Here is a 25171-nt window from a genome sequence, read left to right as displayed (position 1 = left end):
TGCCTGAGTTCTTTTACTTAATTTCCTGGGTCAATCCAAACACTCTGATGTTTATGGAGACTTTTGGATGGTACAGATGTAAAGCATTTTGACTTAAAACTGATGTTGTTTGAAGGATCAGTTCATTTTTGTGAAAATACATCTTCTCTTATGCCACAGTTGATTACTAGAATATGCTTTGCTGTCATTGAATTGGAACAGTTCTATGTTGTAAAAATGTTCCATCACAGCACAAGCTTGATTTGTAGTTATAATGTATTATTATAAGTACAACACAGTAATGATTGCGACATCAAATTTTCCAAGGGGATCACGCAAGTTATAAATTAAAAGCTCTGGGAATATACTAACTAAGAATTTAAGGCAGACAGATCAACTGTATCAACAACAGACTGTTCTCACTTTGCAGAAAATGAGGGAAACTACTAACAGCATATTAAAAATATACTACATGATCCTTGCTGTTATTGGGTTTCATGGTAAGTGACTATAACCACTAAAGCTGATGTGCGAAAGCTGGTTTCCATTTTGCTGCATGACAAATATATACCATGATATAATAGTCACTGTGATACAAATGCCTGATCATTGATGTATCAGTACAATTAACTGTGTAAAACTATATCACTTTACATTACTAGGGTCCTAAATAGAGGAAACTATGAAGGCTTGAGGTACAAGTTGGCTATGATTGATTGGGGACATTACTTAAAAGGCTGCCGGCGTAAATGTAATGATAAACATCCAAAGAGTGTGTGCATGAACTGCAATGATTGTTCGTTCCTGTCCGACACAAAACTAAAATGGGAAAGATGACCAAGCATAGCTTAAAATGGAAATTATGGATAGTATTAGCTCCAAGAAAGAGGTTAAAAAAAAAGACCTGGGGAACGGGAGCAATTTAGAATATAGCAAAGGAGGACAAAGGGATTTGAAGACGGGAAAATAGTGGACGAGAGTAAGCTTGTGGGGACGTAAAAACTGACTGCAAAAGTTTCTACAGGTATGAGAAAAGAATAAGATTGGTGAAGATAAGTGTAGGTCCCTTGCAGAGGAATTTTATATTAGAGAATAATCAAAAAGCTGATTCACTGTACATATACTTTTGGTTCTGTGTTCACAAAGGAGAATGCAAATAATATTCAGGCCTGGATAAACAGGAAAATAGAGATGTTTAACAGGTGTGAAGGGAACAAAACAATGGAGGCCCTACTGGAGTATAGAAAGTGTGGAGGGGGGGGATCTCAAGAAAGCAATTAGGAGCACAGGGAGGGAAAATGGGAAAAAAATGCTAGTGGGCAAAATTAGGGGAAATCCTAATCATAATTGTAGAAAGGTATTCTACAATGATAGGTTCCTGCTTCAAATCCTGGACAAGCCCTCATTTACTGCTAAAAGGTGTGCTTGTGGCACAGTGGTATTGTCCCTACCTCTGGGTGTGAAGATCCAGATTCAAGTTCCACCTACTCCAGAGTCCTGTCATGACACCTGAACAGGTTGGCATAAGAAAATGCTAAGGAGAAGAGAATAACCTTAGAAAGATACATTTACACTTAGAGTAAATAAGTTAATACTTGACAGCCAACATGGCTTTGTCAAGGGCAAATCATGTCTGACAAATTTGATTGCATTCTTTGACAAGGTGACACAGACAGTGGATGAGGGTAGTGCTATGAATGTTGCATATTTGGACTTTCAGAAAGCATTTCATACATTGCTACATGGCAGGTGTGTTAGTCAATTAGAAATATTTGGAATTGATGGAAACAATTTGAAAGTGGTGCTCTGCCGGGATCAGTGTTGGGACACTTGCTTTTTCTGATTTATATAAATGATTTGGAGATGGGTGTCATGCGAAAAATCTCTAAACTTGCAAATGATACTAAGCTAGGGAGAACAGTGAATTTTGTGGATGACGCTGAGCAACTTCAGAAGGATATTGACAACTTGGCCAAATGCACAAATGCAGATGAATTTCAACACAAAGAAATGTGAGGTAATGCATTTTGATTGAAGAAACGTGGAGAGACTATACAAGTACAATGGTACAACTTTGAGACAAGTACAGGAGCAGAGGGACTTTGGGGTTCATGTGTATGACTCTTTGATGGTGGCCAGGCAGTTGTTAAAAAAGGATCCTTGGGTTTATAAATAGAGGCATACAGTACGTAACTGAGGAAGTGATGCTACAATTCTACAAATCATTAGTCAGATTACATCTGGAAATTGTGTTCAGCTCTAGGTGCTTTATTTAAGAAGGGACATTATAGCCCTGGAGAGAGTGCAGAGGAGATTTACGAGAATAATATCAGGAATGAGGGGTTTTGAATACAAGGAAAGATTAGAGAAATTGGGTGTATTCTCCTTGAAGCAGAGATTTGGAGGTGACCTTATTGAGGTGTTCAAAATTATGAAGAATTTTGACAAAGTAAAGAAGGATATTCTGCTTCCACTAATTGTTATGTCACTAACTAGAGGCCACAATTTCAAGTTTGTCAGCAAAAGAACTAAGAATGAGATGAAGAGAAACTTCTTTACTCGGAGAGTTGTTAGGATTTGGAAATGCACTGCTTGGGAGAGTGATGGAGGCAGATTCCACAGGCGGTTTTAAAAGACAGCTGGATATATAATACAAGCAATAAATTTAGAGGGCTATGGAGATAGAGCTGCAGAATGGAAGTAGCTCAGTAGCTCTTTCAGGAGCCATTACAGAAACAATGGGCCAAATGGCCTCCTTCTGTCGCTGTAGAATTCTATGATTCTAACAGTGCTATCAAACAGCACTCGCTCAGCAATAACCTGCTCACTGACACCCAGTTTGAATTCCTGAGTATCGGCTGGTTGGAGTATTACCTGACACATAGGAAGCTGGTTGCAGAAGATGGGCCAAATAGCCTCCTTCTGTACTGTAAAATTCTATGAACGAGTAGGGTGTGTTCAGGCTCAAGGGGGAGATCTCTGTATGAAGCCGGAGGACATTGGTAGAGTGTTAAATGAGTACTTTACATCCTTCTTTACTTGGGAGAAGGAGGATGTAGGCACAGAATTCAAGGGGATAGACTGTGAAGATATGGAAAAAATTGATATAAGAAACAGGGAGGAATTGGATATTTTGGCAGATTTAAAAGTGGACAAATCCCCAGATCCGAATGAGTTGCATCCCAGGAGTGTCAGATGAGGGACGAAATTACAAGGCTCCGGAACCAAACTTTTAGATCTCAGCAAGCCCTTTGCCAAGGTCCCACGTAGAATTCCTACAGTGTGGAAGTGGGCCATTCAGCCTATCAAGTGCACACTGACTGTCTGGAAAGCATCCCATCAAGACCAACCCTCCCTACCCTATAACCTTGCAGTTTCCATGGCTAATCCACCTAGCCTACATATTCCTGGACACTAGGGGCAATTTAGCATGGCCAATTCACCTAACCTGCACATCTTTGGACTGTAGCGAGGTAACTGGAGCACCCAGAGGAAACCCACACAGACACAGGGAGAATGTGCAAACTCCATTCCAACAATCACCCAAGGATGGAATAGAACCCTAGTCCCTGGCGCTGGGAGGCAGCAGTGCTGACCACTGAGTTACTGTGTCGCCCACAAGGGAAACTGATAAAGAAGATGAAATCTCATGAGAACCAAGGTAACTTGGCAAGATAGATCCAAGATTGCTTAGTGACAGGAAGCAGAAAGTAGTAGGAGAAGGCTGTTTGTGTGACTGGACCCACTTTTCATTGGTATACAACCAGGATCAGCACTGGGCCCCTTATTATTTGTCATCTACTTTATTTTTGAATATCTTAATACAGGGAGATGATAAGCAGGTTTGCGGATGAAATGAAGTTTGGCAATGTGATTAACAGAGAGGAAGAATGTCTTTGGTTAGAAGAGAATATTGAATTTGTTGGGTGGGCAGATCAACGCCAGATGGAATTTAACACTGATAAGAATGAGCACTTTGGATGGTGTAACAAGACAAGGGTGTACTCAATGAATGGCAGGACACCTGGAAGCTCAGAGGAGCAGCGGGATCTTGAGGTTGGGGAACATTAGGTTTAGTGAGAGGGAGACTCTGAAGCAAATCAGTATTTAAAGGAAAATGGAGAGGGGAAAATTGATGGGATTAAAGGCAGATAAAACCCCAGGCTCTGATAATCTACACCCAAGAATACATGAGGAAATTAAACTTGGAAGTAATTGATACATTTGTGATCTTCTTCCTAGATTCTGTAGACTCCGGAACAGTTCATGCAGAAAGGAGGATAGATAATGTGAGGAGGGTGCAGAACTGCTTCTGTTTAATTTGGACAAGCTGAGCAAGTGAGGAAACGCATGGCAGATTCAGCGTAACATGGATACTTTTGGAGCAAAATAGAAAGGCAGATTATCTGGCTATAAATTGAGAGAGGGGAATTTGTGCAGCGGGAGCTCGCTGTCCTCGTACACCTGTCAATGAAAGTAAGCATACCAATGCAGCAGGTGGTGAAGAAGGCCAATGGTATGCTGACCTTCATAGTGAGAGGAATGGAGTACAGGAGTAGAGATGTTCTGCTGCAATTACACAGGGCCTTGGTGAGACCACATCTGGAATATTGTATGCAGTTTTAGTCTCCTTATCTAAGGAAGGATGTTCTTGCTATAGAAGGCGTGCAATGCAGGTTTACCAGACTGATTTCTAGAATGACATGACTGACTCATGAAGAGAGATTGAGTCAGTTAGGATTGCATTTATTAGAGTTTAGAAGATTAAGGGCGGGTCTCATAGAAACTTACAAAATTCTAACAAGACAGGTTAGATGCAGGAAAGATTTCCTAGATCGTAGGGGAGTTCAGAATTAGGGGTCACAGCCTAAGGATATGGAGTAAACCATTTAGAACTTAGATGAAGAGAAATGTCTTCACCCAGAGAGTGGTGAGCCTGTGACACAGGACTGTATGGTCTGCTCCCCAGGATACACAATGAGGCAAACATCGAATGCGCCTGGAAGACCGTCAACTCGGTGAAAGACGCTCTTTGGTCTGGCTGAACCTTGTTTATTGTCTAGAACAAGGAGTTGACCTTGACTGAATGTTCCAGACTGGCACATTCCAAGGTCCAGGACTACATGCTGAGGGACGCACTAAAGTCTGGGGCAGCTGTCACCAAGGTGCAGTGGGGAATGACTACTGTCTGAGGTCTTTCTGTGGAAGTTAAATGGGGGTGTGTTCAGTTATTGGACCTGCCCAGTGCCTCAAATGCATGTAAATATAATTCAATAATATAGAATATATATAATTTTGTATAAGTAGGAGGTGCCTTTGGTTTGTTTTTTGGATAGAGTCAAACTCCAGAGTTTGTTTCCTTGAACTGTATAGAACCAAACTGCATTTGTGACTATTTACACTTAAGGTCTTTTTTATAAATAAAGTATATTTTTGAAATAAAAAATATTCTAGGAGAATATTTTCAGGGCTGCACAGTGGCTCAGTGATTTGCACTGCTGCCTCTCAGCGCTAGGGACCTGAGATTCTATTCCACCCTCGACCTATGTGGAGTTTGTACATTCTCCCCGTGCCTGTGTGGGTTTCTTCCAGGTGCTCCGGTTTCCTCCCACAGTCCAAAGGTGTGCAGATTGGGTGGATTGGCCTTGCTAAATTGCCCATAGTGTTCAGGGATGTGTAGATTAGGTGGGTTTTAGGGGGATGGGTCTGGGTGGGATGCTGTGAGGGTCAGTGTGGACTTGTTGGGCCAAAGGGCCTGTTTCCACACTGCAGGGATTCTATGATTCTATGAAGTTGGCTCAGTCACCACAACTGAACAGTAAATCGCGAAAGAACCTGGTTGTCAAGGAGCGGTAAGCCACAAACTTTATATTACTGCAGTGTTTCCATCCCTCCCTCCTCTTCTAACCAAAAAATAAGAAGAGAGATTGAGAGAGGCTGTTAGAAAATTTGTTACAGCTGAGAAGGTACTTGGTCTGTTTGTAAAGTTTGTATTGTAATTGGAGTAACCAGTTAATTAGAAATTACCAGTAAAATATGTTGAGAGGGAACGCTCTGTGGTGGAAGTGCTGCTGGTTGGTATAAGCGTGGGCTTAGTGAATATTGGGCTTCAGTGAGAAAAGCGAGCAAGGTAAATGCAAGGTAAGATTCTTTTATCTTTCTTAGTGTAAAGGGGCAGAGATGACAATTAGGGTTAGGGTTAGGGTTAGGGTTAGGGTTAGGGTTGGGGTTGGCAGATGGAGGTCAGGGAATAATCTAGTGGCCCTGATGACGATGCCTGCAGGAAATGTGACCGTCTGTAGCTCCTCACAGATCGTGTGGCTCAGTTGGAACAATAGTTGAAAACACCGAGGAGCACGTGGGGGCAGAGAGTGTGATAGACACTAGTTACAGGGAGCTGGTCATATCACAGGTTCAGTCAGATAAATGGGTGCCCGAGGATAACTAGGGAAAAGGTGGGACCACTCAAGGATAAAGGAGGGAACTTGTGCTTGGAGGCAGAGGATATGGGTGAGATCGACAATGAGTACTTTGTGTCAGTATTCACCCAGGAGAAGGACAAGGAGAGTAGTGAGATTAGTGTGGAGCATGCAAATATGCTGGGCGATTTTCAGATCAAACGAGTAATAATGCTGGGTCTCTTAAAGAACGTTAAGGGGGTTAAGTCCCCCAGGCCCGATGGGATCAATCCCATGCTTTTCAGAGAGGCAAGAGAGGAGATTGCTGGGACACAAGATCTTTGTATCCTTCCTAGCCACTGGAGAGGTCGCAGTGGACTGGCGAGTAACTAATATTGTTCCTCTATTCAAGGAAGGAAATAAGGATAATCCAGGATATTTTAGACCAGTAATTCTCCCATCGGTGGTTGGGAAGCTATTGGAGAGAATTCTTAGGGAGAGGATGTACACACATTTGGAAAAGCATGGCCCAACTAGGGACAGTCAGCATGGCTTTGTACGGGCCCGGTCATGTCTTACTGACTTGATTGAATTTTTTGAGGAGTTGACAAAGGTGATCGATGAGGATAAGCAGTGGATGTTGTCTACATGGATTTTACTAAGGCTTTTGACAAGGTCCCTCATGGTAGGCTCACCCAGAAGATGCATGAGATCCATGGTGACTTGGCTGCTTGGATTCAGAATTGGTTTGCTCATAGAAGGCAGAGGGTAGAAGTCAAAGGATGTTTTTCTGGCTGGAGGTCCATGACTAGTGGTGCTCCACAGGGATCCATACAGGGACCTCTGCTATTTGTGATCTATATAAATGACTTGTATGAAAACATAGATGAGTGGATTAGTAAGTTTGCATACAACAAAGATCGATGAAGCTGTGGGTAGTGTAGAAAGTTGTCAAAGGATTCAGTGTGATGTAAATCAGTTGCAGATATGGGGTAGAGAAATGGCAGATAGAGTTTAATCCAGGCAAGTGTGAGTGCTGCACATTGGGAAATCACATGGTAAGGAAAAGTATAGAGTTAATGGCAGGACCCTGAACAGCATTGACATACAGAGGGATCTTGGGTTTCAAGTTAATAGCTCCCTAAAAGTGGCCACACAAGTAGATATGGTGGTAAAGAAGGCATAGGACATGCTTGCTTTCATTGGTTGGGGCATTGAGTACAAGAATCAGGATGCCATGTTGCTGCTTTTCAAAACTTTGGTCAGGCTGCACTGAGAGTATTGCTTTCAATTTTATTTGCCACAGTCCAGGAAGGATCTGGATACATCAGAAAGAGTTCAGAAGAGATTTGCCAGGATGCTGGCTGGATTAGAGGGTAAAATCTATAAGGAGATTCTGGAAGCTTATCAAGCAGAACAGTGGCTCAGTGGTTAGCACTGCAGCCTCACAGCACCAGGGACCTGGGTTCGATTCCAGCCTCGGGTGACCGTCTGTGTGGAGTTTGCATGTTCTCCCTGTGTCTGTGCGGGTTTCCTCCGGGTGTTCTGGTTTCCTCCCACAGTCCAAAGATGTGCAGGCTAGGTGGATTGGTCATGCTAACTTGCCTGTAGTGTTCAGGGGTGTGTGGGTTATAGGGGGATGGGTCTGGGTGGGATGCTCCAAGGGTCAGTGTGGACTTGTTGAGCCGAAGGGCCTGTTCCCACACTGTAGGGATTCTATGATGATGATGAAAGACTAGGGTTGTTTTCTCTGGAGTGGCAAAGGCTGAAGGGAGACTCCTTAGAAGTCTATAAAATTTTGAGATAGGTTTGACAGTCAGAGTCTTTCTCCTGGAGTTGAAATGTCTAATACTAGGGACCATACCTTTAAGGTGACGGGAGAAAGTTCAAAGGAGATGTGAGAGGAAAGTTCTTTTACACTGACAATGGTAGGTGTCTGGAAGGTGCTGTTCTTCTAGATGGTAGTAGTGGTGGGTTTGGATGGTGCTGTCTGTGGTGAATTTCTGCAATGCATCATGTAAACAGTACACATTGCCTTCTGAGGAAGGGTCACTGGACCCAAAACATTAACTCTGTTTTCTCCTTCACAGATGCTGCCAGACCTGCTGAGCTTTTCCAGCAACTTTGTTTTTGTTACACATTGCCACTTCTTTGCAATGGTAGTGGAGTGCATTTGTGGCAGTGACACAAATGAAATGGGCTGGATGATGTTAAGTTTATCAAGCATTGTTGGAGTTGCACTCCATCCCACTCCTAACTTCTGTCTTGTAGATGAGAGACAGGCTTTAGGGACACAGGAAGCTAGTTACTAAGTTGCTTCCAGGTCTGAGGGGATTTTCTTATGAGGAGAGATTGAGTATTTTGGGCCTGTAGTCATTGGAGTTTTGCAGAATGGAAAAAAGACCTTACTGAAACATATAAAGATGATTAGGCGGCTTGACATGGTAGATGCAGAGAGGTTGTTTCCCTTGTGCATGAGTCTCAGGTCAGAGGGCATAGTCTGTGTAAGGAGTCACTCAATTAAAATGGATTGGAATGAATTTCTTCTCTCTAAGTAATGAATCTATAGAATTCTTTATGGTAGAGGCCTGTAGAGGCTGGGTTATTAAGAATATTTAAAGCTGCGATAGATTTTTAATCAGTAAAGGTATTATGGATTATGGGGATAAGACAAAAAAGTAGAGTTGACAAGTATCACTCAGCCATGATCTCATTTAATGGTAGAGCAGACTTAGAACATAAGAACATAGAACATAAGAACTAGGAGCAGGAGTAGGCCATCCGGCCCCTCAAGCCTGCCCCACCGTTTAATAAGATCATGGCTGATCTTTTTGAGACTCAGCTCCACTTACCCGCCTACACACCATAACCCTTAATTCCTTAACAAACTTAACAGTCTGAATAACCTGCTAGTGGTCCTATATTTTACAGTTGTACGATAACTTGTGGTTTATTTCCCCACATTTCTCCCTGACCTGCAGAGAGTTTTCATCACCTATCCTATTAGTAGATTTTAGTATTTTCAGCACTTTGCTTTTGATCATATACTTATAACTGGATACTAAAATAAGTGTTTGAAAGAGGTGGGGAACTGCTTTTAAACTCCAAAATGCTTCTTGCATCCTTGACAATTTCTCACATTAATGTCAACATCATTGACAGGGTTCATTTCTAGTTGAGAAGGAGAAGCTTCTGGTGCTAACCTCAGGCCAGGGTACTTCAAACAAACACTGATTAGCATGGGGGAATTTTGGAGCATTTAAATTCCAAGTTTGGAAGATTAAAAAGAGGTCATATGTCTGATGGCTGTGCCATTTATCCTCATTGCATGAGCCTGAAACTTGCTGTGATTTGAAGCAGCAATATGGGTTTGGTGGACCTGACACTGGTGTGTTCCATTGGATGGTTGTGGGTGTGGGACAGTCAAATAAATAAAGGATAGCCACACCCATTGGAGTATATAATCCTTTGGGATGTTTTGTTCCTGGGTGTGTTCTGTCTCTCAGGGCTTGTTCCGTTGTGTTCAGGTGAACAATCTGAATTGTGAATCTTGTGAACTTTTTTTAACCAATACAGAAACCCTGACATTCAGTGTTAAACATTAATAACATTTTAAATAAAAGCTTTGAAGCTTCATAAAACATGCACACTGTTCACCTACCTCTTGGGAGAAATTGCCTGCCAGCTGCCAATCTCAATGCCTTGAAATTCAAGGAATTATCACGTTGAAGGTTCATGAGAGTGAAAGTCTAAGGTGCGAATGTTTTTGATTTCTGATACATTAAATCACATTTATTCTGTGCTTTATCCTGTTCTTAGATACAGAAAATTTTTGATCAATTAATTTTCAGATACTTTACTCTTCACTCTCTTACAGTCAATCTACTTGCAATTGTCATCCTGTCCCGGGGGAAGTGTGGTGTTTCTAGCTGCACTACTTGTTATTTGGTAGCCATGGCCACAGCGGATCTACTGGTCATTATCACTGAAGACATACTGTGGTGGAACAAGTACTATTATTTCCCAGTGTTTTTCCTGGACATCACCCCGTGTGTAGTATTAGCTACATCCTTTTCCGTACAGCTACAGACATTTCTGTATGGTTCACTGTCACTTTTTCCTTTGATCGATTTGTGGCCATTTGCTACCAGAAGCTGAAAACAAACTATTGTACGAAAAAAACTGCATCTGTGGTTCTAGCTACAACTTGCATTCTGCTAATTTTAAAAAATGTCCCCTTCTACTTTACAATTGAACCTGTATTGATAATCAATGATGTACCATGGTTTTGTGTTGAAAAACCAAGCTACTCTACTGAGCTTGAATGGGTAGGATTTGCGTGGTTTGATACTATCTTCACCCCATTGTTGCCATTTGCGTTAATTCCAACATTCAATGCTCTGACAGTAAGACACATATTAGTGACCAGTCAAGTCCGGAAGGGGCTGCAGTGTCAGAGCAAGAGAAATAATTACGGTGACCCAGAGTTAGAGAACAGAAGGAAGTCTGTGATTTTGCTATTCACTATATCTGGTAGCTTCATTCTTCTGTGGTTGGTGTATGTTATTTATTTGCTTTATCATATTCTAACAAAGAAAACTACTGGGGATTACAATGATTCAGAATATGTATTTCAACAAGTCGGTTTTATGCTCCGGAATTTAAGTTGCTGTACCAACACATTTATTTATGGGGTGACTCAATCTAGATTTAGGGAGCAGCTAAAGAGTGCAGTGAAATATCCAGTTACAACACTTATTCAATTAGTTAATAAACAAAACAACCACCTTGTGGCAAGGTTCAACAGTTCTAGTCTGTAAGTGTCATGTTTACCCTAGACTTCCATTGGAAACATGTGAAATAAACATCAGTGCACATTAACACAAAGGGCTTTTGAATGAGCAGGTATGATGGGGCTGGAGCTATAACAATAAAATTAAAGAGATTATTGACATGTAGAGCTTGTTGGAGGGGTCTCCAAGAGTTGGAGAGGGTGGAGGAGGGGCAAGGGAATATTCCATGTTGGTAAGATAGGAAGGAACAGCGAATATCTTAACACCATTCTCATTGGTTTGATCTTAACTCCATTTACCTCACTTGCTGAAAGAAGAATCTTTTCCTTGCTAAAACAAAATCCTGCAGATACTTCAAAAAGTGTATGGATTCGATATAACCTTGTTTAATTTTGGAGATACTTCTGAGTCTGTATATATTGCATGATCCCCCTTGGTCACATCTAGTCTTTCCCCTTCTTCCCCAGTCAGATGTTAAACAGGGAGGCTGACTAAGTTCAGTCAAGGGGTTGAGCCAGAGAGCTAGGTCCTGTATTGAAGCAGAAAGCTCAGCTCAGCAGAGCCCTTGATGCCTCAACTAGTGGGTGACTTAATTTGAAGAGCTGAGTCACTTTCATGTTTTTATCTCCTCAGCTACTGCGCTACAAGCTTATTGTCATCACTGTGCTTGTCAAAAGAATTTCCTTAACCCAACTTCCAGGCGAGCTACCAAATATCTGAGGCTTACAATACAATATAATACAATATGATTCTTGAATACAGCAGAGGAATAAAAGTAGTTGCTTAATTACAGAGTTGAAAATAAGTTAAAAATAGGAAAATATTAAGGGGTTAACATTACAATGTTCTAAGGTAAGGATTATCCCCTCACACCGATCTCCATCCAGGACTTGCTGCCTGCATGTTGCTGCGGAGCTCCTTCCCCGTGCTGCTCCAGGCTTGCAGCCCACGTGCTGCTCCAGGGCTCAGTGCTCATGGTGTTCTGGGGCTCACAGGGCATGCCTGCAGGACCCAGAGCACAAAGCCACATGCCCGTGCTGGTTCCGCTGTGGCACTCGATCTGTGCCCCCTTCCGGTCTGCCGCGGCACTCGGCCCACTCACTCAATTACTCCATTCTCCAGGGTGGGGGGAGATGATGCTGTGGGGGGAGAAAGGGAAAACCACAAAGAGGAGAGAAAAAAAGAGGAAAGAAAAGGTAAAGGGACTGGTGAGCAGAGGAGCTCTGACCAGAGCTTCCTACTGTGCCACCATTTTGTTTGGTTTTACCACACAAACACATTCTATATTCCCAAGTTCCATGTTTGAACTGGCATTGTCAGGCTTAACTTCCTGCTCTTTCTCTAATACCAATCCAAAACTATGCTCCTCTTCTATCTCAGTTTTCTCTATCTCACAGCAAATTGAAACATAGTCCTATCACTCCCATCACCATAGTGACAATTTAATTTTATTCATTCACAGGATGAAGGCATTGCCGGCTAGGCCAGCACTTAGTGCCCGTCCCTAATTTCCCTAAGGGAAGTTTAACTGTCAATCATATTGTTGTGGGTCTGGAGTCACATGCAGGCCTGACCAAGTAAGGATGGCAGTTTGCTTTCCTAAAGAGCATTAGAGCATCTCTGAATCAGAGATAGTAAGAACTGCCGATGCTGGAGTCAGAGATAACACAGTGTAGAGCTAGAGGAACACAGCAGGCCAGGCAGCATCAGAGGAGCAGGAAAGTTGATGTTTCGGGTCAGGACTCTTCTTCAGAAATGGGGGAAGGGGAAGGGAGCTCAGAAATAAATAGAGAGAGGATGGTTGGGGCTGGGGAAGGTAGGTGGGATGGTGATAGGTGAGTGCAGGTAGGCAGTGGTGGGGATTGGTCAGTGAGGTGGGAGGAACGGATAGGTGGGAGAGAAGATGGACAGGTTGTGTCAGGTCAAGCAGGCAGAGGGAGGGTTGGTCATGGGATGAGCACACACACTACTCACAGGCACTCTTTCATACACACTCACACTCTCACACATACCCTTTTGTGCCCTCTCTCACACATACACACAAATTCTCACCCACACATGCTCTCACACAGGCACTCTCGCTCACTGCTTAACACACACACACTTTCACACACAAATGCTACAAACTTTTTCACAGATCAAAACCCCTCAAACCTTATCAAGGAGATAACCTAGACCCTAACTTTTATTTTAATTAAAAGCAAGTGGAAGGTGTTGCATTCCATCTGGGATTTGAATGGTCAAACTATTAGGCTTTAAGCAAAACACACTTTATTTTTACATCACCGTTAAAATATAAATGAAAAAAGAATTGGCATAACTTTAAGTCCATCAAAATGCTTAACAAAATAACATTATTTGACTACTAATCACCAACCGTTCCAATATAGCAGCATCCCACATAGCATACCATAGTCTCGGCAAAGGCAAGTTCAGCAAAACAGATATCCCTCACTTGCTATTTTCTCACTCTAGTTCAGCAGAATGAAATACTGAAAGAAACAGTCTAGCAGCAGAGAGAGAACTCCAGCTTTCCATCTAGCAGCATCAAGTCCAAAAATCCCAATCTCAACAACTGAAAGTGAAACTAAAAACCTGAGACTGAGCGAGCCACCCTCTCATGCTTCTTTTATCTAATTAATAAAACCCAAAGCTATTTATGCTGCTTTCCATGGAGCAGATGCTTTGTCACCAGTTTACGACACCTCGTTCAAGAGAAACAGGACAGAACAAGTTCCTCTTGGGTGGCACAGTGATTAGCACTGCTGTCTCACAGTGCCAGGGACCTGGGTTCAATTCACTCTTGGTTGACTGATTGTCTGGAGTTAGCACATTGTCCCTATATCTGCGTGGGCTTTCCCCCCACAGATCAAAGTTGTGCAGGTTAGGTGGATTGGCCATGGGAAATGAAGGGTTACAGGGGTAGGGTAGGGGGTTGGGTCTGGGAGTGATGGATGGTTGGTGTTGACTCAATGAGCCGAGTGGCGTGCTTCCACACTGTAGGGATTCTATGGTTCCTCCAGGCACCTATCATCACACACACACTTTTGCACTCTGTCTTGCATAGACTGTCTTGTGCACACTGTGATGATGCTGTAGATTTAAGAGGTATATTTTGTCCTGGTTTTTTTTTGAAGAGAAATTTTAAGGCAGAGGTGATGAGCTGGCTAGTGAAGGCCCATAAAGCAATCAGCTTGGGAGACCTTGGGGTTTTAAAAAAAGAACAATAGAAGTGGCCTGAGTGGGTGTGGTCAAGCTCTCAAAGATCAAGGATTTTTGGTTAGCTTTCAGCACTTGCTGTTGAAAGTTTGAAGAAATGGAAGCTATTTTTCCCTCTTGTGATCACAGCCAAAAACTGGGTGATCTCTTTCTAGGCTGCTGGATTGCATATGAGACAAAATCTGTTTTCTGAATTTGCCTTTTTTGTCAGGGGTGTGTTTATGGGATGTTATTGTATTGGAACAATTAATTAGCAATATTTACTGTACATATTCTATTAAGTTTTCCAATACAGTTGTTATTCTAAGTTCTTCTTTCTTTTGTTGTATTTTAACTGTAGTGTTTGAATAGTTTGTGTTTTGCTTGTCGTCGAGTAGTTTGATCAGTCAAATTGCATCTTAAAGACATTATTTTACATTTGCCTTTAAAATAAGATAAATTTAGGTCTAGGCTACCTTCTTAGAATATTTTGAGAGAGTCTGATCTGGTCCATAACAAATTGGGGTCCAAATACACCTTTTAAAGCCACAGCAAGGTCACAGCCCTCTCTCCTGTACCCACTCTCACCTACTCAATTACACATACATACTCTCTCACATACACTCTTTCATATTCGGTCTCATACACACTCTCACACACATACTCTCTCACACTCCAAAATACTCTCTCATGCTCTCTCACACACTCTTTCTCACACAGATGCGCCCTCTCTCTCCCTCTGTCACACACTCTCCCTCACACTCTTTCACAGATATACAGTGGTTTAAGTAAGCAGCTCCTTTTTCCTGGCGATTAGGGATGGGCAATAAATGCTGACCTGGAAAGCAACACCGACCTTGCATGAACAAATAAGAAACTTATGTTTGAAAAGTAGAAGTACAGAACCACATGTTTGAAAGAAATCTTCTCTGCTACACCCATTTATTTCAATGGAGGTATAAATGAGTTTCATACATTAGAACAAGCTTTCTCAACAGTGCATCATTACACAAACCAACATAATTTACTCCCTCAAATCATTTTGTCTAGTGATGTCACGGAGTACAGTCAATTGCTGTGCCAATAATGCCCTTCAAGCTTGAATATATCAACTATGTCGTTTGCCTATTTGGTCACAGAAGGCATATTTTGACATGTATTGTATAGATTGCATTATTGCAACTATGACACATTGTTTAAATGTTCATCTATGTATTAACAGAATTGCATTCAAATAAATTTAAATGTTTTCTATATTATTGTATTATTGCTTTCTTTGGTTACCTCTAGAATCACCCAATAACCAATTCTTGATTCTCTCCATTTCCCATTTACACGCTGTCCCTCAGCAACATTATCTGAAAACACAACAATCATGTTCCCCATGTATACTGATTGCAGCCAGTTTCTACATCACCACCATGAACTCTGCACTTTGTAAGTGATCTGTTTGTCCAACATCCAGTAGTAGGTTCCTCTAAGTAAATATCATCAGATTGAAATTATTGTCTTTGTTTATGATTGCAAACTGCATTCCTTCTACACCAACTCTATCCCTTTCCCTGAGAAGTGTATGAAGCTGATGTGATGTTGAATTTGACCCTGATCAATGGACCAGATTACTACATCATCACCAGCCTACCTCTACCACCAATAACAATGGAATGGCTTTATCCATGCTGCTGAAACAGTTATCCACATATTCACTGCTCAGTGGTTAGCACTGTGGCCTCACAGCACTAGGGACCCAGTTCAATTCCACCCTTGGGCAACTCTGTGTGGAATTTGCACATTCTCCCTGTGTCTGCGTGAGTTTCTGCTGTTAGCCATGGGAAGTGTAGGGTTACAGGGTAAGGGGATGGGTCTGGGTGGGATGTTTTTTGGAGGGTTGATGTGGACTTTTTGGGCCAAATGGCCATTTCCACACTGTATGGATTCTATAGATTTACCTAGGTTTCACTATTCCTGGATCTCCTTCAACCTTTAATTGCACACTAACAAGAGCGCATTCAAAACTCTACTGCCTTGTTTTATGCTTGGACTGAGGTCAGTCAGGTGGATCTCATTGAATGTGAGTTCCTGATTGGGGCTGTTACTCTGGTCCAATCAGGGAATCTTGGCTGACAGATATTAACAGGAGTGTCAGGATTTCTGGTCACTCTAGGAGCTGGCTCTCTGCTAACTGGATTAGTGTCGTGTACTGTGCATGTGCAAAAAAAGGGATACCGCCCTTTGTGGAGTTATTTCACTTGGATCCTAACTCTCATCAAGTTTCCTTCACCTATCGCCCTCATTCTCACTGATGTATAGTTACTTTTCTTCATCTTTCTCTTTTTTGGTTTGGCACTATGAGTTGAGGTGAAGAGTTGAACTTTGAAGAGCAGCTTGTTTTAAGGAATAAGAGAACAGAGACAGAGTTTGCTGTTGGGCCCTGATCTGGAAGATAATGCAACTTTGTTATTGTTTTAAGAACATAGTAGACGAATCAGCACCGAGTACTGATATGTTCAAGGCTAGCAGCTGGTTGGATGTTGAATTGATCAGTCAAGGAAGGACCAGTGTTAACCAGCCAACAACAAGGAATGTTGATTAGAAAGAGGAAAAAGAAAACCTTTCACTGGGCTTTGGCAGGAGAGTGATTTCTGGGTGCTCTAGAGACTGCCGTTGAATGTTCTGAGAAAAGAATCGCAGCCTGTAGGAAGTGGGGGAATATTTCTTGAAGTTTGCTGGTAACTTAGTAATTCAAGCAAATACAATTCTACTTGATTGTGATTTCATGAAGGCCTGGTATCCATCATTTGAAATGGTTTATTGAACTGGTAAATTACAATTCTTTTATTTTCTTTGTTAATTATCCCTTAACTGTGCCGGTTTGTCTGTGTGAGTGAGAGTTATGATCAAAGATCATCTATATTAATCACATTACCTAGTTTTTCTAAGTTCTGCTGAAGTTACGTTATTAACATCTTGTTCATTTTTGTTTGAGTTATAAACATGGTGTCCAAGATCTGTTACACATAAAGTCTGGTTAGGAACAATTAGGCAATTTTGAGACTCATTGAATGTTTAAACTTCATTGTGTCGTGAATCCAGTGACACTGAGATTGATTTTGTTTGGCTTGCTATCCCTGCATCATAACAATGACTTAAACTTCTGCTCCAGCAAAGTTTCTGTTCTTGTTTTCAAACCATGGCCTTGGTCCTCCTTATTTATGTAAACTCCTCCAGCATAGTAATATGTTCAAAATTTTTTAACAGTTCTCCCTGTTGTGGCCTGCTTGACCATTTATCACCCCATAATCAGCAGTTGTGTTTTCAACAGACATGACGAACTCTAGAATTTGCTCCCCAAGCCTCTCCATCTCTTCAACTCTCTGTTGTGTTTGTGTGTGTTTCACTTTGTCTCTCTAACTGGTTTGTCTTTGTGTTTCTCTCGCTCGTCTGTCCATTTCTCTTGTCTGTCTGTCTCTCACTGTCATCTGTCTCTCTCTCTCATCTGTCTGTTTCTTTCCCATCTGTCTGTCTGTCTGTCTCTCACTCTCATCTGTCTCTCTTGTATCTCTCGCTCTCATCTCCCTGTCTTTCTCCCATCTGCCTCTCTTGTCTGTCTCTGGCTCTGTCTGTCCATCTGTCTCTCTTTCTCTGTCTGTCTCTCATCTGTCTCTCTCTTGTCTGTCTGTCTCTCCTTTAAGATGCTCAGCCATGTTCTTTGAGCAAAGGCTTTGATCTAATATTTCCTTCTGTGATTTGATGTTAATTTTACTTTGTATCGTCCCTATCTTGGGATGGTTAACTGCATTAAAGGTGCTGAATAAATGCAAGTTGTTGTTATTGAGGGTTCTTCACATTGCTCAAATTTTTCTACCTGTCAAATATGTGTAATGATTGTAACTCTGAAAAAATCAACAGTAGAAATCAAAGTTCTGTTACGTAAATGATTCAGATACAGAAATAAAATAATTTGTAGGTTGGTCAATCATGTCACTTCCCATTAAATCCACTGGAGGACCTTGTGTTCTGTACAGCAATTTTACGTGCACTGAATTTCTTTGCTTTCCAACCAGCAATCAGTAAAAGCAATGTTCCAAGGGTATTATAACCGAGTTGTAGACCCAAGTACCTGCAGAACATTAAAATTGTTAATAGAATGCCGTTTATACATGATCTATCTTCATAGGAGAACAAAGGAAATTCAAAGTGGGGCAATACCAACTACAGGGATTGTTAGAATAACTGCAACACATGATTAATGTTACATTTGCATTTTACAACATATTTCTCTCTGTTCTCACGTTTCTGTCATATTTCCATGGCAACCATTGACCACTTTAAATTTGTACACCCAATTATCAGGGAAATTGCACGCGCACAGTTGTACTTGTATAATTATACCCAACCACCAATGGAGATGCTGTTGAGCCTCAGCTTGGCATCTTCCAATCTGCATCCAACAGCTGTAGTCTGCTTTCCAAATTCCACTCAATTTTAGATATTTAATACCCAGTTTGTTCACACGTAAGTACAAATAAGTCAATAGTTGGATTAACATGGGGTAACCATAGGATGAGTGATTTTTACTAATATTTGTGAAGTGAATCAGTAATACTGAGAAGGTTTTGTGTAAATGGAGTTCAAGCTCACACTAAAGAAAAGCGAAATAGTACAGACCTTGAAGTACAGTACACACTTCCAAAAACAGGAAAACCGGATTAAATTTAGAGTTAGTTTGGAGAGAGATTTGTAAGAACAGACTATCAGGGTGAATGTAATTGTCTATGTAAATCAAAATGGCTGTGCATTTTCAACTCCCTGCTGCTGTGGAAATGAAAGAGGATGTGAAATATAGAAAACATAGAAAATAGAAGCAGAAGTAGACCATTTGGCCCACTGCAACTTAACATGAAAACAAAATTCCTGGGTTTGATTCCAATGTTGTACAACTGTCTGTGTGGAGTTTGCACATTCTCCCCGTGTCTGCGTGGGTTTCCTCCGGGTGCTCCAGTTTCCTCCCATAGTCCAAAGATGTGCAGGTTAGGTGGACTGGCCATGCTAAATTGCCCATAGTGTCTAAGGTGGGAAATGCGGGGGTAGGGTCCATGTGGGATTCTTTTTGGAGGGTCGGTGTGGACTCGATGGGCCAAATGGCCTGCTCCCACATTGTAGGGATTCTATGAGTTTACAATTCTATAAATTGGAATCTTTTCCATTCTCAGTGGTAATACAATGAAACAGTTGTATAACTTTTAAAATATACATTTAAATATAAATATAAATATAAATATAATTTATATAATTTAGAACAATCAACATCTATAGGGAAAAGGTACTCAGCAAACTATTAGGATTGAGGGCAGCCAAGTCCCACAGGCCCAATGGCCAACATCCTAGGGTACTAAAGGAAGTAGCCGCAGAGATATTGGATCCATTGGTTGCAATATTCCAAAATTCCTTGGACACGGGAAAAGTTCCAGTGGATTGGAAAAATGCTAATATAATGCCCCTAAAGTGTTAGAATCAATTATCAAGGAAGCAATATCAGGATATTTGGAAAGTCAAAACGCTATCTATCAGAGTCAGCATGGTTTTATGAAGGGCAAATCATGTTTCTGTAATTTGCTAGAGTTCTTCAGAGATGTAACAAGCAAAGTGGATAGTGGGAATTCTGTAGATGGAATATTTCTGGAAGCCACTTGATATGGTGCCGCACAAAAAGTTAATTCACAAGGTTGGATTAGGGATAATTTATTAGGTGACTGGCTGAGGGACAGGAGACAGACAGTCGGGATTAATAAGTTGTTTTTCTGGACGGCAAGAAGTAACAAGTGGGGGGTGCCATAGGGTTCAGTTTTTGCACCCCAGCTACTTACAATCTATATTAACGACTTGGATACAGGGATAGAAGGCTCTATAGCCAAATTTGTGGACAACACCAAAATAGGCGGGACGGTAAATAGCAATGAGGAATATAGATGGGTTAGGAGAGTGGGCCAAAATGAGGTAGATGGAGTTTAACGTGGATAAGTGGGAGGTCATTCATTTTGGTCGGAAAAACGGGAAGGCAACCTACTATCTAAATGGGGAGAGACTTCGGGGTGCTCCGGTGCAGAGGGATCTGGGTGTCCTCTTTAATGAGTCACAGCAAACTAGCATGCAGGTACAGCAGATAATAAAGAAAGTGAATGGAATGTTGGCTTTTATAGCTAAAGGAATAGAACATAAAGGTAAGGAAGTATTGTAAGGAAGTGAGACCGCATCTGAAGTATTGTGCACAGTTTTGCTCCCCTTATTTGAGGAAGGATGTGGTGGCATTGGAGGCAGTTCAGAGGACGTTCATTAGATTGATCCCAGGAATGAGGGGTTTGTTGTCTGAAGAGAAATTGTAGGCCCATACTCCCTGGAATTTAGAAGAATGAGGGGAGATCAAATTGAGGTATTCAAGATGATAAAAGGTATAGATTAAAATAGACATGGAGTGGATGCTTCCTCTTGTGGGGTATTCTAGGATGAGAAGGTCATAGTCTTAAGATAATGGGAGCAAATCTAAAACAGAATTGAGGAGAAACTACCTGTCTCAAAGGGCTGTGAATCTGTGGAATTCACTACCCCAAAATGCAGTGGATGCTGGGACAGTCAGTAAAATCAAGGAAGAATTAGACAGATTTTTAATTGTTAATGGGTTGAAGAGTTATGGGGAGAAAGCAGGAAAATAGGGGTGGCAGTGCAGACTCGATCGGCCTAATGGCATAATTCTACCCCTATTTCTTATGAACTCTTTTCCCTGGAATGTAGGAGACTGAGGAATGACCTTATAGGAGATCTATAAAATCATGAGAGACATAGATAAGGTTGCTGGCAAACAGCTTTTCCCCATGGTAGGGGAGTCTAAAATTAGAGGGCATAGGTTTAAGATGAGTGGGGAGAGATGGGTTTGGATGGGCAATTTTTTTGCACTGGGGGTGGTGAGTGCCTGGAACGAGCTGCCAAATGTAGCAGTAAAGGTGAGTACAATTTTGTTACTTAAGAAACATTTGGATAAGTACATGGTTGGGATAGGTATGGAAGGCTATGGACCAAATGGAATTGATTAATTGCGAAAACTCGGCAGCATGGACAAGTTGGACAAAGGGCCTGCTTCCTTGCTATAAATCTCTAATTAAATAAAGCTAAATTAGAATAGAATTAGAATGCTATTAGTGTTGGAGGAAGAGTGCTGTATTGCATTGTAGATCCTACTGAAAAACAATAAAGCAAACAGGAGAGATTTTGAAAGCTGTGAAGACACACTTTGAACACTATGTTAATGTAATGTATGAGTGTTTTTTGTTCAACATCAGCTCGGGGGAGGGAGACTTTTGATCAACAGATGACAGTATTAATATCTGAATCCCGAGAGTTTGGAAAATTTGAAGGATAATCTAATCAGAGATAAAAAACTGACTCTAATGAAAGCTATTGATTCATGAAGATTCTCTGAGATTGTAAATTATCAGCTTCAGAAAGGAATAATTTGATTAGGGATAGTCAACACGGTTTTGTGAAGGGTAGGTCGTGCCTCACAAACCTTATTGAGTTCTTCGAGAAGGTGACCAAACAGGTGGATGAGGGTAAAGCGGTTGATGTGGTGTATTTGGATTTCAGTAAAGCGTTTGATAAGGTTCCCCATGGTAGGCTATTGCAGAAAATACGGAGGCATGGGATTGAGGGTGATTTAGCGGTTTGGATCAGAAATTGGCTGGCTGTGAGAAGACAGAGGGTGGTGGTTGATGGGAAATGTTCATCCTGGAGTTCAGTTACTAGTGGTGTACCTCAAGGATCTGTTTTGGGGCCACTGCTGTTTGTCATTTTTATAAATGACCTGGATGAGGGCGTAGAAGGATGGGTTAGTAAATTTGCGGATGACACCAAAGTCGGTGGAGTTGTGGATAGTGCAGAAGGATGTTGTAGGTTACAGAGGGACATAGGTAAGCTGCAGAGCTGGGCTGAGAGGTGGCAAATGGAGTTTAATGCGGAAAAGTGTGAGGTGATTCACTTTGGAAGGAGTAACAGGAATACAGAGTACTGGGCTAATGGTAAGATTCTTGGTAGTGTGGATGAGCAGAGAGATCTCGGTGTCCATGTGCATAGATCACTGAAAGTTGCCACCCAGGTTGATAGCGTTGTTAAGAAGGCGTACAGTATGTTAGGTTTTATTGGTAGAGGGATTGAGTTTCGGAGCCATGAGGTCATGTTGCAGCTGTACAAAACTCTGGTGCGGCCGCACTTGGAGTATTGCGTACAGTTCTGGTCACCGCATTATAGGAAGGATGTGGAAGCATTGGAAAGGGTGCAGAGGAGATTTACCAGGATGTTGCCTGGTATGGAGGGAAGGTCTTATGAGGAAAGGCTGAGGGTTTTGAGGCCGTTTTCGTTAGAGAGAAGAAGGTTAAGAGGTGACTTGATAGAGACATACAAGATGATCAGAGGATGAGATAGGGTGGACAGTGGGAGCCTTTTTCCTCGGATGGTGATGGCTAGCACGAGGGGACACAGCTTTAAATTGAGGGGTGATAGATATAGGACAGATGTCAGAGGTAGGTTCTTTACTCAGAGAGTAGTAAGGGCGTGGAATGCCCTGCCTGCAAAAATAGTAGACTCACCCACTTTAAGGGCATTTAAATGGTCATTGGATAAACATATGGATGATAATGGAATAGTTTAGGTTAGATGGGCTTCAGATTGGTTTCACAGGTCGGCGCAACATTGAGGGCCGAAGGGCCTGTACTGCGCTGTAATGTTCTATGTTCTATGTTCTATGTTCAGCATCTTAACGGGTTTGCATTATTCTTTGAGACATTTTAGGCTGAATGAGAACAACGGATTCCAAAATGAAAGAACATTCATAGAAACACTAGTAGGAAGGTCAAAGGCAGAGCACGGAATGCAAATATAGAGGGGCGTCATACAAAAGGAATCAAAGTATGTGCAACATGACAAAGAGAGATCTTGATCAATTAGGTGAATGGGCTGAGGAGTGGCAGGTGGAGTTTAATTTGGTTAAATGTGAGGTATTGCATTTTGGTAAAACAAACAAGGGTAGGACGTATACAATTAATGGTAGCGCCCTGGGTAATATTGTAGAACAGAGAGACCTAGAGTCCATAATTCTTTGAAATTTATGTCATGTAGACAGGGTGGTTAAGAAGGCATTTAGCACACTTGCCTTCATTGCTCAGACCTTTGAATATAAGAGTTGGGATGTCATTTTGCAGTTGTATAGGACATTGGTGAAGCCACTTTTGGAGAACTGTATACAGTTCTGGTCACCCTGTTGTAGGAAGAATATTATCAAATTGGAGAGCTTTCAGAAAAGATTTACCAGGATGTTGCTGGGACTGGAGGGTCTGAGTTAGAAAGATAGGTTGGATAGTTTGGAATATAAAGTGGTAGATGCAGGCACAGTTACAATATTTAAAAGATATTTTGGCAGGTACATGAATACGAAAAGTTTGGAGGAATATAGGCCAAATGCAGGCAAGTGGGACTAATTAAGTTTGGGAAATTTTGTGGGCATGGATGAGTTAGACCTAAAGGTCTTTTTCTGTGCTGTATGACTCTATGACAGAGGAGGAAATTTTTTTGTGTTGAGTCAGAGGAAGTAGGTGAGATTTTTAATGAGTACTTCACATTGGTATTCACCAAGGAGAGAGACAATGGTAATGGTAAGGTTAAAGAGGGGTTTGTTGATGGTCTGGGGCATGTCAATGTCACAAAGAGGAGGTGTTGAGTGTCTTGAAAAACATTAAGGTAGATAAGCCCCTAGGATCTGATAGGATCAATACCAGGATATTGAAGGAGCGAAGGGAGGAGATTGCTGATGCCTTGACAGAGATCTTTGTATCCTCTTTAGCCACGGTCAAGTCCCAGAAAACCTAATGTTCTTCTGTTGTTTAAGAAGGTAAACAAGAATAATTCCAGGAAATTATAGTCCGGTGAGCCTTACATCAGTGGCAGGGAAATTATTGGAGAAGAGTTTAAGGGAAAGGATTTACTTGCATTCGGAAAAGATTAGACTTATTAGGAATAATCAGCATGGCTTTATGCAGAAGAGGTCTTGTCTCACAGATATGATTGAAGTTTTTTGAGGAAGTGATTGAAGTGGGTAAAGACGTGGATGGTGTCTACATTTACCAAAATGTTTGACAAGCTCCCTCATGGTAGGCTGGTTCAGAAGATTAAGTCAGAGGGAATCCACAGTGATTAGGCAAATTGGACACAAATTGGCTTGGTTATAGATGGTAGTTGTGGAGCTGTGTTTTTGCCATACTGGAGGTCTGTAACCAGTGATCTTCTGCAAGGATCAGTGATGGACATCTGTTTTTAATATATATAAATGATTTGGATGAAAATGTCGGTCTGATTAGTAAGTTTGCAGATGGCACAAATTGGTGGATGTGTGCATAGTGAAGAAGGATATCAAAGGATGTGACAAGATATAGATCAGTTGGAAAGCTGGATAGAGAAATGGCAGATAGAGTTTAATCTGAGCAAGTGTGAGGTGATGCATTTTGAGAGGTCCAATACAAGAGGAAAATATACTGTAAATGGCAGGACACTTGGAGCATTGATAAACAGAGGGATCTTGGGGTGCAAGGCCATAGCTCCCTGAAAATGGCAGCACAAGTGGATAGGGTGGTAAAAAAGGTGTATGGTATGCCTGCCTTCATTGATCGGTGCACTGAGTGTAAAAGTTGGGAAGTCATGTTGCAACTGCATAAGGCTTTAGTTACGCCACATTTGGAGTATTGTGTGCAGTTCTGGTCACCA

At 41.6% G+C, this 25171-nt stretch overlaps 1 protein-coding gene and 1 pseudogene across 2 annotated transcripts in view; one reads left to right on the top strand and one right to left on the bottom strand.

Annotated features, from left to right (window-relative positions):
• The first annotated feature begins 451 nt into the window (after positions 1-451).
• On the top strand, positions 452-11197 carry LOC125484648 (annotated as a pseudogene).
• A 2227-nt stretch (positions 11198-13424) lies between these two features.
• LOC109923277 (solute carrier organic anion transporter family member 2A1-like) overlaps positions 13425-25171 on the bottom strand; it is a 168324-nt gene continuing 156577 nt past the window's right edge. For both annotated transcript variants that reach the window (XM_048604665.1, XM_048604666.1), the window contains one exon: positions 13425-18488. In XM_048604665.1, the coding sequence (XP_048460622.1) occupies positions 18350-18488 (139 nt within the window). In that variant the 3' untranslated portion in view covers positions 13425-18349. The remainder of the gene's footprint in view (positions 18489-25171) is intronic.

The sequence above is a fragment of the Rhincodon typus genome, chromosome 13 (genome assembly GCF_021869965.1).
Source record: "Rhincodon typus isolate 14 chromosome 13, sRhiTyp1.1, whole genome shotgun sequence".
NCBI lineage: Eukaryota > Metazoa > Chordata > Chondrichthyes > Orectolobiformes > Rhincodontidae > Rhincodon > Rhincodon typus.
The sequence above is the reverse complement of the archived record's forward strand: the minus strand, read 5'-3'. Positions and strand labels throughout refer to the sequence as shown.